The sequence below is a fragment of the Podarcis gaigeae genome, assembly GCF_964106915.1.
Source record: "Podarcis gaigeae genome assembly, chromosome: 3".
Taxonomy (NCBI): domain Eukaryota; kingdom Metazoa; phylum Chordata; class Lepidosauria; order Squamata; family Lacertidae; genus Podarcis; species Podarcis gaigeae.
Window position 1 is genome coordinate 21,635,349 of NC_139680.1, and position 11,833 is coordinate 21,647,181.

Below are 11,833 nucleotides of genomic sequence, written 5' to 3' on the forward strand. Positions count from 1 at the left end.
ACTACTACAATAAATGCTTTGACTGCTCCTTAGCTATCAAGTCTGCATGGAGCTGTAAACTAAATATACTGAACACAGACAACAGAATTAATTAATTTAGAAAAAAAATTAACTCACTATATAATTTAAAATATTAAACAGTAAGCTACCAGACCACAGCCATGTTTGTACATGCTGTGTGAACAACCCAAAGGCGTGCCTGCTCTATTAATGAAGTATACCAGTGAAACAGGCCAATCCTTTATTAAACATACTGAGTAATTCTGTTCTGAGTTGAAAATGAAGCTACACAACTGGTTTGAAACCTGTTTTTTGAGTGGTATTGGAGAGCTGAACTAGCTAAAGCAGACAAGGCAGAAAAACTGTTGCATCATTGCCTGAAGACACTTAGCAACCAGCTTATTGCTCGGTGTAATTAAAAACAAGTATTTCTAAACACAAAGCTTTAAAAAAAAATTATCACAAGCTACAATGATTTCCAGATATATTTCTAGTTTAGCTCTGGTGACTGTTTCAAGACAGCTTAACAGTCCTTTGTCAACAGTTATCCTTTTTTTAAATTCTTAGGAGACAACTACAAAATATTTAGGCAAAGGCTGGTTGTGAAACTATTGGGTTCAATTTAAATTACAGCTGACTAGCTTCGACTTGCTTTGGTAAGGATGTTACACAATCTATGTGACGTGTCTTAAGCACTGACATTAAATGTTATATTCTTCAAGGTAATACTGGGCAGAATCAAGCATTGTGTGCATTGAATAACTTCATCTCTCTCTCCTCCCAAAAATGTTAGTGGCCCCTGATCTGTAATATTGACACAGCCCAGAAGAAAGCTACAAGAATGATAAAAGCTTTGAAATAATCTCATGTGCTGAGTGACTCGAAGTAGCAAATTTGTTCAGACTACAATTAATTTCACTAGAGTTGACTTTGAAGCATGTATGCTTAGGATTATGACCTCACATACTGTCATGGCAGAATAAAAATAGCAAGGTGCTATTTGTAAAACAATCACTATTACATGTATGGTTTTTTTCTTGGAATCTGGCTTCAAAAGGTCTGCATGCAATCCACTATTATACAAGGTCTAAGGAAAATTTTAATAGGTCAGCTTTGTTCTGTATGGTATCTCATGGGAGGGGGAGACAGACAACTGTTATCTAAGTGGTTTTAATAAATGATCACACTTCGCCTTTTATACAGTTTTTCCCATTCATACTTAACAGTTTTTCCCATTCAGACTTAACAGCAATGAACATAAGTAGTGCATGTAATTTGCATGATATTCCATCAGAAATAATCAAAACAATGCTGAACAGAATCAGCATCAGATTTCTAAGCAAATAACTTTTTTTAAAAAAATATTGAAATAAGCCTACAAAAAAGGCAATATTGTGAAGCATTCCACTTGTCAAACAAGGAACAGATAAGGAAGAATGACAAGAAACGACTGCAATCCAAGATGCACTTCCAAAGAACCCTCCTCTTCAATGGAAAGAAGACGGCATGGGGATTCCCCCAACAGCTCAGGATAGAACAAGAAAATCCCTGCATGTACGCAAAGCTCCATAAGCGCATTAAAACAGCTGGCTAATATTCAGGATCTAGTTCCCAATACAAATATTTCAAATATAGCATCTGTAGTTTTTGAAAGAATACTTAAGAGACTCACTTGCCTGGCCTGAAAGACATTTTTCAAACACTTATACCTATATCTGCTGTACTAGGCGCATTTCAAAATCATATGCATCTCTATGAGACCGAAATTAGAAAATATTAGGTGCACTATGAAAGTACATAACTGTCCTAAGAATCTGAACAGGCACACAAGCAATTTTAAAGGCATATATCTGAAATTAGTTTTCCATGTTATCATGGATGGATGCAAACATCTTTAACATTTTCACTGTCAGTAAATTTATACATACTCACGAATCTTAAATGCTTATGATTAAATTTAGGCTTCAGTTCTACAGCAATTACCTGGAAGTAAGTCCCAATGAACTCAGTGGGATGTACAGTGGTACCTCGGGTTACATACGCTTCAGGTTACAGACTCCACTAACCCAGAAATAGTGCTTTAGGTTAAGAACTTTGCTTCAATATGAGAACAGAAATTGTGCTCCAGTGGCGCAGCGGCAGCAGGAGGCCCCATTAGCTAAAGTGGTGCTTCAGGTTAAGATCAGTTTCAGGTTAAGTACGGACCAGCAGAACGAATTAAATACTTAACCCGAGGTACCACTGTACCTGAGTAGCCATGCACAGCATCATGCTGCTGTTTTATTAAATGGGTCTTTAAGCATTCTTTATAACTGCCAGTGCCTTTTCTCTAAAAAATTTTTTTAGCCATACTCTCATTTTCCTACTCATATTGAAATACTGCCCCTCAATGAGGCCAAACTTAAGATTCACTAAATGTTATGGGGTACACGTACCCCTGCATTCCTCCAGAAAAAAGCACTGCAAACTACTAATACTCAATAGGTTTTTAAACTCTTTTAGGAAAGATATTTCATATTCACACATTGTAAACTAGTTGGGTTCAGATCGAAACCCCATAAGTTTATGTAAGTAAAACAAAAGATGTGCTTCAGTGTCCAAGGCTATCATACAGAATCACTCAACTGCTCTTTTTAAGTTAAAAATAATCGGAACAATTTATACATAATATACCGTACTTATACAGTACTTTTGATGACCCATTGATCAGGCTCCTTTGTGACTTTACAAAGAAGCAATAGAAACAACACCCTTTAATACATCTATGTCTGTCCCTACAGAAACAACAGATTGGCTGAATGTGTCATGTCGGGAATTCATAATTTCTCACATTTGAAAGGTTGACAGATAATGCTCACATACAGTATTTAAAATAAGGTACCCTGAACAGGGTATAATAAGATTCAGTTGTGATTCTTTTTAAAAGTTCATGACTGCTTGTCTTTTTTTATTGTTTTTATAAATAGATTTTAATGGATAACAAAGATACATATAGTGTTGCTGTTTTCATTCACATAGTCCTATCTACAGGTCAGTTACATTCAGTGTGAAACACTGCTATCGTAAGCATAAGGTTGGGGTGGCAGAGAAAGGTGTGTGACAAAGTGGGAGGGGATGATTTTTCCTTCATTTACATGGTGCATCGCCAATGAAAACTAATAAATAGATGAAGAACCTATTCACATTACTGATTGTCATTTAAAAAAAAACTATCCGGAAATGTAGGCAAATAACTAATCAAAGAGTCATATAGAGTTAGAAGGGACCACAAGGGTCACCCATTCCAACCTTCTGCAATGCAGGAAACATTTGCGCAAAATGGGGTTCAAACCCGCAACCCTGAGATTAGGAGTCTCATGCTCTACCGGACCGAGCTATCGATATGTTCCTCAGAGGTAAAATTGCATCTCTATCCAAAATTGTCAGAGAATTACCCAGTTTCCCCTACCCTGCCAAACAGAAAACTGCACTCCATTTAGGTTTTCTAAGAAATTTACAAAATTGGCAGTTCTAAGCCTAAACTTTTTTCTTCTTCCCCATGTTGTCCTTTAAAATGCAGTCCCAGCATAGGCCAGCGGGGGAGCCTTGCCGTGCCCCAGACAGCTGGGTGGCACAGCAGACCCTGCCAGTCTCTCTGCGCCTCCTACATACAGGAGACCGGCGAAAGAGAGCAAGAGCGCACATTGAGGCTTTTGTTTCCTCTCTCTTATCAACTGCCCCTTCTTCGCCCGAAACCGCCTCTACAGCTACTTGAGCCGCCCAACCAGCCACACTTTGCCCCCGCTTAGCTCTTGGCCGCAGCCAGCAGCGTCCTCCTTCAGCTGTGCAAGCTCACACAACACGTCCTACCTCAAATGACCTCGGTTCGCTCACTCGCTCCCATAGAGAGCTGCTGCAAAAAAAAAACCCCAAGCTCCCTCCCGGCTCGCTGCTCACGTCCACCTCTTGCAACAGAGCCAGACAGGCCCCGATGCTTTCCACCCACCCACCCACCCTCACTCTGGCACACCACCAAAGCAAGGCGGCCAGCTCGGATACAAGTAAAGGACCCCCCCCCCCTTTTCCAGACTACTCTCGTGCCTTTCTTTAGTCCCACAAGCCTCCGCACACATACAGAGCAGCAGAAGCCCCACAAAAAAAAACACCACAATATTGTGCTTGCATGCAAAACACGCAAGCAGTCAGTCACCCTGGAGAAGTTCAGCCGGAGCCCCTTCCCCTCCTCGTTGTTGTTGTTTCTGTTCATTACATCTGTACACCTTTCACCCGAAGATCGCAGGGCGCTTCACAACAGAAAAACCACGCGAAATTAAACCTGAATACAAACAACAAATGGATAACCCCCCCACACACACATCGAGAGTTTAAAAGGACACACATGGTTTAATTGGGAGAAAAGAATGCTTTCGCCCAGACCCGGATTTATGCAATGAAAGTACCAGGCGAATGGGGAGCCACCACAGAAAAGCCTCCCCAAACTCCTTCCCCTGCTGCCACCCTCCGGAAGAAAATCCCCGTCATCGCAGGGTCCGGATCGGTTCTATGGGGAGTTTCCTTCTGAGGTACTGCGGCCCCGAGCGGTCGCGCTGCACTTCAGCCCCTCGGAGCGGGACAATGAGCCAGCGCACCCCCCCCCCCGCAAGCTCGCCCCTCTCCCCGCCTCCCCCCACCCCAATGGCTGACCCACACCGACAACGGCCCCTTCTTCGCCGCCGCCGTCGCTACGGGACTTGCCCCGAGTCTCCCTCCCTCGGCACCCGCCTCGTCTTCCTCTCCCCCCACTGACCCGGGCCGACTCTTCATCCTGACCGGCAGCCGCCGCCGCTGCTGCTGCCGCCGCCGCCGCTGCCCGAGCGCTGGTCCTAGACAAACGGGTCCTGGACGAGATGAAATGGCTGCCGGGCCCGGAGCCTGCCGCCGCCGCCGCTTTGCGGGAGAGGCGCAGGGAGCTCTTTCGGGTGTTCACCATGGCGCCCCCCTCCCGCCGCCGTCGCCGCCTCCTCAGCCGCCCCGGAGAGGGAGGCTCAGTCTCTGGCGCCGCCGCCGCCGCCGCCGCCTCTGCTTTGGGGAGCGGCGCCTCAGCCGCCGCCGGGCGAGGAACAAGGGCTCGAAGGGACGCGGGGAGCTGCTCCTCCTCCTCTAGCTCAGTCACACACTAACTGGCCGCCATTACTTGGTTCCCTCTCCCCCTTTCTCCTCCTCGGCCCGCTGCCGCTGAGGGGCGCCGGTCTGCCGCCGCCGCTCATAGGGCCGCCTCTTCTTCCACCGCCTCCTCCCTACCCCTGGCAACATAGAAGTGAGGGGGGGGGCGGGAGAGATCGACGGAGAGCGTGACGACGCACGGCGTCCGGAACTTCCGATCGACGTTGGAAGGGCCCTTTCGCGTCTCTATGGTTGAGGCCCGCCTGGCACGCTGGAGTTGTCGGCGGGGGCGGGGGGAAGAGCCGCAAGCGCAAAGGAGGTTTGGCCCGCCGGGTCCGTTTTCCACGGAGGGGAGCCGCCACCTCCTCCGAGTGAACGCGCCGCCCGGTCGGGCTACATTGGGGTCGCTAGGCCCGTTTTTCCCCAGGAAGAAGAAGTGCGGCATAGTGGTTAGAGCGGTCAGACTTAGGTAGGCGCCACCAGAGAAGAATGGCAGATTAAACTGATGGGTTATACTGAAATAGCAAAAAAGAAAAGAAAAAAGGGGAAGAATTAGAAACCAGGGAGATTAACGTTTTAAATAAGGAACGGGATAAATATATCATTTACCTTAAAAAGCACACTATTGTAAACAATTAAAATTACGAGTAGGGTTGGAATGATACTTGTTGGGCTATGGTTGTACTGGAGATACATAGAGAAGGTACAGAAGGGAAAACGTTAACATAACCCGCAAAAGGGGAGGAGGGAAGTTCGTTGGAATTTACTGAATTCTCTTCTTGTTTTGATTTTTTGACGTTTGTAAATTTCAAAATCTGAAAATTAAATAACTTTTTATACTTTTTAATAAAATAGAATTTCAGGACCCGGGAGACCAGGGATTTTAGAATCCCCACTCAGTCATCGACCACACTTGTTCACCTTGGGATGATGGCTGCCTCTTAACCAGCCTCTGGGAAGAAAATATGGTATATAAATGTAATAAAAGCACACACACAAATTCCTTGTTTCTTGATGGGATGGCCAGGTGCGAAAGAGGCAGAGCTCCTGCACCTCTCAGTAGTTATGCAGAAAAGGGGGTGCTTGGCAGAGGCAATTTCGTTGCTGCCTAAAACCCCTCTTCTGCATAGTGATTATTATTATTGTTGTTGTTATTTTGTTATTATTATTTTCTTCCAGCCCCAGATTTAGGGCAGTTGCCCCACACAGGGCACCAAGCTGAGGGGACACATCACCATCATACCTATATTTATATAGGTAACTATTGAGAATATCCATTTAAAAAGCAACTGTACAAAAACTAATTCTTGTGAAAATAAGAAATATATGACGGGTGGGCTCAAATTTTGTGTTCTTTCAGGGCACCATTTCACCAAAGTCCATTCCAGCCTTTCCTCAGAGGATCATGGGGCAGCTTATACTATAAAAACACCATAGTAACAAGCAAACTGCCTGCCGCCACCAGCAGTTTAAAAGGCCATTGATTGTTTAATTGGCCAAAGGCCTGGGTGAAGAGGAAAGATTTTGCCTGGTACCTGAAATATAGGTAACAAAGGCGCCATGCAAGCCTCCCTAGGGAGAGCATTCCGCAAGCGGAGAGCCGCAGCTCAAAAGGTACAGGAGCCCTGTCCTCTTAAAAATCAGTGTTTTGTGGTGAATGTGGCAGGGCTGCAAAATAATGGGTGAGGGAGGTTCTTCACCTTTCCGATAAAGAAATGTTGCTGGCCTGTTGTAGTTCTTTGATCAAGGAAATAAAGCCCCAAAAATCTTAATTATTTCCTTTCATTCCTCCTAGGGAAAGAATTCACACCCACCCAGGAGAAAATCCATACAGATTATGGCCACCCGCAGGATAACCCACTCTCCACTCCTGCTCCTTGTTAGTTAATCTGGGATAATTTGCTCAACTCACCAGTAATGCTCTCACAACTAATACAGATAAGAATCCCTGTTTCACCTGAAAGAATCCCTGCTTCACCTGTAAGTCTTCACTGCCTTCATTGAAATAAGCATGGGAGGAAATTGCCCACCTTCTTTTACTCTGGTGCAGCATACAATTTTTCTTTTTTAAAAAAGCATTATAAATAACATTGAACCAATGAACAACTTACTAATCATACTGATCATATACATGTTTATTTATATCATAAGAACATAAGACAAGGCCTGCTAGATCACACTAAAGGTATTCTATGCCCACAGTGACCAACCAATTCTATTTGTTCCAATTTATAGCCTGGCCATCTTCAGCTCCATTGATGCCAAGACAGGGCATTAAGCTCTAGAAACACACAATAACTAGGGTCTGTTCCCCTGCTGTGTCTGCTGGACAGCCCCTTGCCATTGCCCCCACATTAACTCCCTAAAGCAGCAATTTCCAAACTCTGCCCTGCAAAGCGATTGGAAATAAAACTGCACAAATGTTTCTTTGGCATAAGGACAGCGATGGTGCTCTGTGATTAATTTCTCTCTTGAAAAGTGCTCCACAACTAAAAAGGTTTGGGAACTGCTGCCCTAGACCTTTCCCACCCTACACAACCTCTAAGCTCCCCTTTCAACTTTCCAACCACATTTCTGAACCTACTTTTCTATTTTGCAGCCCCCCCCCCCCACAAACCACCACCCCATGGTAACCTCAAATTTCCTCCTTCCACACATTTCTTTTACTAAGCACTCTTTCCACTTTCCACCCAATTATGAAGTCACTATCCCTCCCTGTTTTGCAAATCCTTTTATGCCCCTCCTTTATGGTCAGCCGGGCCACTCCCACTTCCAGTCAGTCTTTTACTTTTTGCAACCCCATTCTCACCTTAAACCCCCTTTTCCCTCGCCCTCCTTACTTTACATTTACATCTGGAATGTAGTTTCTTGTCATGCAGTTTAGAGTCACATCTGGTGCTGTGCACTATTTTGCCATTGGTCCTCTGCACTACTAGTATGTAGTTCCCCAGGAGGTTGTCTGTGATGTAATTTGGGCCGATTCAGCACCCCTGCTCGACAAACTTAGGCGACAGTAAAGGTAAAGGGACCCCTGACCATAAGGTCCAGTCGTGGCCGACTCTGGGGTTGCGGTGCTCATCTCGCTTTATTGGTCGAATGACTAAGCTGCTTCTGGCGAACCAGAGCAGCGCACGGAAACGCCGTTTACCTTCCTGCTGGAGTGCTACCTATTTATCTACTTGCACTTTGATGTGTTTTCGAACTGCTAGGTTGGCAGGAGCAGGGACCGAGCAACGGGAGCTTACCCCGTCGCGGGGATTTGAACAGCCGACCTTCTGAACAGCAAGTCCTAGGCTCTGTGTTTTAACCCACAGCGCCACCCGCGTCCCATAGGTGAGCGTAAGCCCCAGTAAACTCTATGTGATACTTATTTCCAATTAAGCATATCAGTAGCATAGGGCTACCCAGGACTGGTGCCTGAAATGGCTTGGCCAAGAAAACAATTACAACTGCTAATAGGTGGAAGCTGAAGACTGTGAAGTACAGTACTGGGGAAGCAACCAAAAACAACACCCCTACTTTGTCTTCCTTTATCACATATGTACAGTTCAGTTGTTCCCAGGAGGTTCACACAGCCTTGGCCTGGGTTTAGTATAGTTAATCCCCAAGTGTTCCAGAATGAACCCAAGAGGCAATCCCCCTCACTTTACCATCCTTCGTTCGATCTATGAATTATCTGTGAATTAAATCTACTGAATGTGTTCCTCCCCCCACCCCTGGAAACAATAGCACTACGTTCAAGGTTACATGGGGTTGTCAGAGTAAAGCATTGAAAGGTAATATCTGCAAGGTGACAAAGTCTTTTTATAACCTACACTATAGAAACATCAGACACATTAAGAGGAATGACGCTGTAATTCTGTGCTGTGGTGTTCACTGTTTGTGAGAGAGTTATTTGATTTTGTGTGTGTGTGTGTGTATGTGTATCAGTGCTGCTTTGCTTTTGGAAGTGCTTGGAATGGATGTGTTGTGTAGCTGTATAGGGACGCAGGTGGCGTTGTGGTCAAACCACTGAGCCTCTTGGGCTTGCTGATCAGAAGGTCGGTAGTTCGAATCCCCGCGACGGGGTGAGCTCCCATTGCTCGGTCCCTGCTCCTGCCAACCTAGCAGTTTGAAAGCACATCAGTGCAAGTACCCACCACTGCGGTGGGAAAAGAAATGGCGTTTCCGTGCACTCTGGCACTCGTCATGTAATCATGCTGGCCACATGATGCAGAAAACTGTCTGTGGACAAACACTGGCTACCTTGGCCTGAAAGCGAGATAAGTGCCGCACCCCATAGTCTCCTTTGACTGGACCTAACCGTCCAAGGGTCCTTTACCTTTACCTGTAGCTGTAACATTATAGTCAACAGTTTGAATCCCCGTGACGGAGTGTGCTCCTGTTGTGCGGTCCCAGCTCCTGCCAACCTAGCAGTTTGAAAGCACGCCAGTGCAAGTAAATAAATGGTACCGCTCCAGCGGGAAGGTAAACAGTGTTTCCATGCACTGCTCTGATTCACCAGAAGCGGCTTAGTAATGCTGCCACATGACCCGGAAGCTGTCTGCAGACAAACGCTGGCTCCCTCGGCCTATAGAGCAAGATGAGCGCCACAACCCCAGAGTCGTCCACGACTGGACCTAATGGTCAGGGGTACCTTTACCTTTAATATTATTGTTGGCTCTGTCAGGTGTAGCCATGACATTCTGCTCATTTCTCAGCTGTGCAAATCCTTGCATAGGGCATGCTAGAACAGTTACAGGGGTACAGCAGTGCTACATAAGTCCCTTGCACTACTGCGAGCTCAGTAGCCCTTAGTAGCAGCAGTGTACGGTAGTGGCAAAAAACCTTATGCTGGTGATGGTTCACTTGGAATCTTACTAGATCAACTGCCAATCTAGCAGTTCGAAAGCACACCAGTGCAAGCAGATAAATAGGTACCTCTGTGGCGGGAAGGTAAATGGTGTTTCTGTGTACTCTGGTTTCCGTCATGGTGTTCTGTTATGCCAGAAGCGGTTTAGTCATGCTGGCCACAGGACCTGGAAAGCTGTGTGTGGACGAACGCTGGCTCCTTCGGCCTAAAAGTTAGTTGAGCGCCGCACCCCATAGTCGCCTTTGACTGGATTTAACCATCCAGAGATCCTTTACCTTTTTTACCTTACTAGATCCTAGCATTGATTTATATTTCTTTCTCTCTTTTTTTTAAAAAGCACATTAATCTCTTTCACATGTATTCCAAATTCTCAAGCAAGCAGTATGCATTGGAACAGTGCCCAGAGGCCCTTTCAGGATTAGGAATCTGTGTATTAAAGCAGCAGAAACATATGGTGAGGGGGGAAATCATTTTCTGAGCAGTCTGGAAACAAACTGATGGGCCCAGAGTTTAGTGATCTCATAGGCTGTTATAATTGTTTTTTGCCAGTATTGTTCTGTTTGACTACAGCCTGTTTTTTTGTTTTAAAACAAAGGAGTCCTTGAAATGTATGCTAGATCATTTTTTCCACATTACTGGATAAGAATCTAGGGTTTTTTTCCACCTTCCCGATGCAGTAAACAAAAAACTTAGCTATGACAATCCCTGCAACTTCGTGCAATTCTTCAGGTGCTTGTGGTTGAACAGATTGTTAGAAGATCCTAATGTTCCCTCTTTACTGGAACACACTTGGTAGGCTCTAGCGGGTATTTTAACCTGCATGGGTATTGACATTGTTGTTAAGACGGATTTAGACAGGACAGGATTAATGGAAACAGAGGTACTGCTGGAGATTCCCCTTATCAGTCTTGGCATAATTGCCAGGGAACTCATTTTAGAAAAGGAGGTTGGCTGATTCTTCTTAATAGCTGGCTTTTCCTCCGGTGTTCTGAATTACTGCGAGACATGTAAAAAAGGACAGGACTTTTTTCTGCACCTTTGCTGATGAGTTCATACAGGTCTGCATGGGTTTGGGGTAGATGCCAGTGGTGGGCGGAGCCAGAGACAAAGGTGGGTGGAGCAACATGTAAAGGTAAAGGGACCCCTGACCATTAGGTCCAGTCGCGGACGATTCTGGGGTTGCGGTGCTCATCTCGCTTTATTGGCCGAGGGAGCGGGTGTACAGCTTCCGGGCATGACTAAGCCGCTTCTGGCGAACCAGAGCAACGCATAGAAACGCAACATGTACTCTTACCTTTGTACCATAAGCCACATTCCAGCCACATAAAAGCCAGAGCTCTCTACATGCACACACATCTCTTCACACAGGCAAACAAGAGACATGAGCACAGTTCAAGAACGCATTCTTGGCATGCGAGAACATTCAAGGAAGGTGCAATAAAGGCCAGTGGATGGTGTGGCCTAGAGATGGGTATGACTTGGGGACAGTCCCCACTTATTCCCTGAGGTTCCCAGCTGCTGCTGTAAGCAAACTATCTACCTAAGAGCATAAGAAGAGCCCTTCTGGATCAGACCGATGACCCACATAAATTGTAGAGTTAGAAGGGACTCCAAGGGTCATCCAGTCCAAGTCCCTGCGATGCAGGAATCTCAGCTAATGCATCCATGACAGATGACCATCCAACCTCTGCTTTAAAAACCTCCAAGGAAGGAGAAAAAACCTCTTGTGGGAATCTTTTCCGCTGTCAAACAGCTCTTGTTGTCCAAAAGATCTTCCTGATGTTTACTCGCCTTTCTTGTAACTTGAAGGCATTGGTTTGAGTCCTACGCCCCAGAGCA

At 45.5% G+C, this 11,833-nt stretch overlaps 1 protein-coding gene and 1 long non-coding RNA gene across 3 annotated transcripts in view; one reads left to right on the forward strand and one right to left on the reverse strand.

The window, feature by feature from the left end:
* The window catches only part of ATAD2B (ATPase family AAA domain containing 2B), a 58,471-nt gene extending 53,146 nt beyond the window's left edge, over nucleotides 1-5,325 (reverse strand). Inside the window, exon 1 of one of the 2 annotated variants that reach the window (XM_083729919.1) lies at nucleotides 4,787-5,325. In XM_083729919.1, coding sequence (XP_083586045.1) covers nucleotides 4,787-4,969 — 183 coding nt within the window. In that variant the 5' untranslated portion in view covers nucleotides 4,970-5,325. The remainder of the gene's footprint in view (nucleotides 1-4,786) is intronic. The other variant, XM_083729920.1, reaches the window with a different exon arrangement.
* Nucleotides 5,326-5,417: 92 nt separating this feature from the next.
* LOC310840715 lies at nucleotides 5,418-7,257 on the forward strand. Its single transcript, XR_014562033.1, has 3 exons — nucleotides 5,418-5,611; nucleotides 5,998-6,110; nucleotides 6,938-7,257. It is a non-coding gene; the product is annotated as an uncharacterized lncRNA (long non-coding RNA).
* The last annotated feature ends 4,576 nt before the right edge of the window (nucleotides 7,258-11,833 follow it).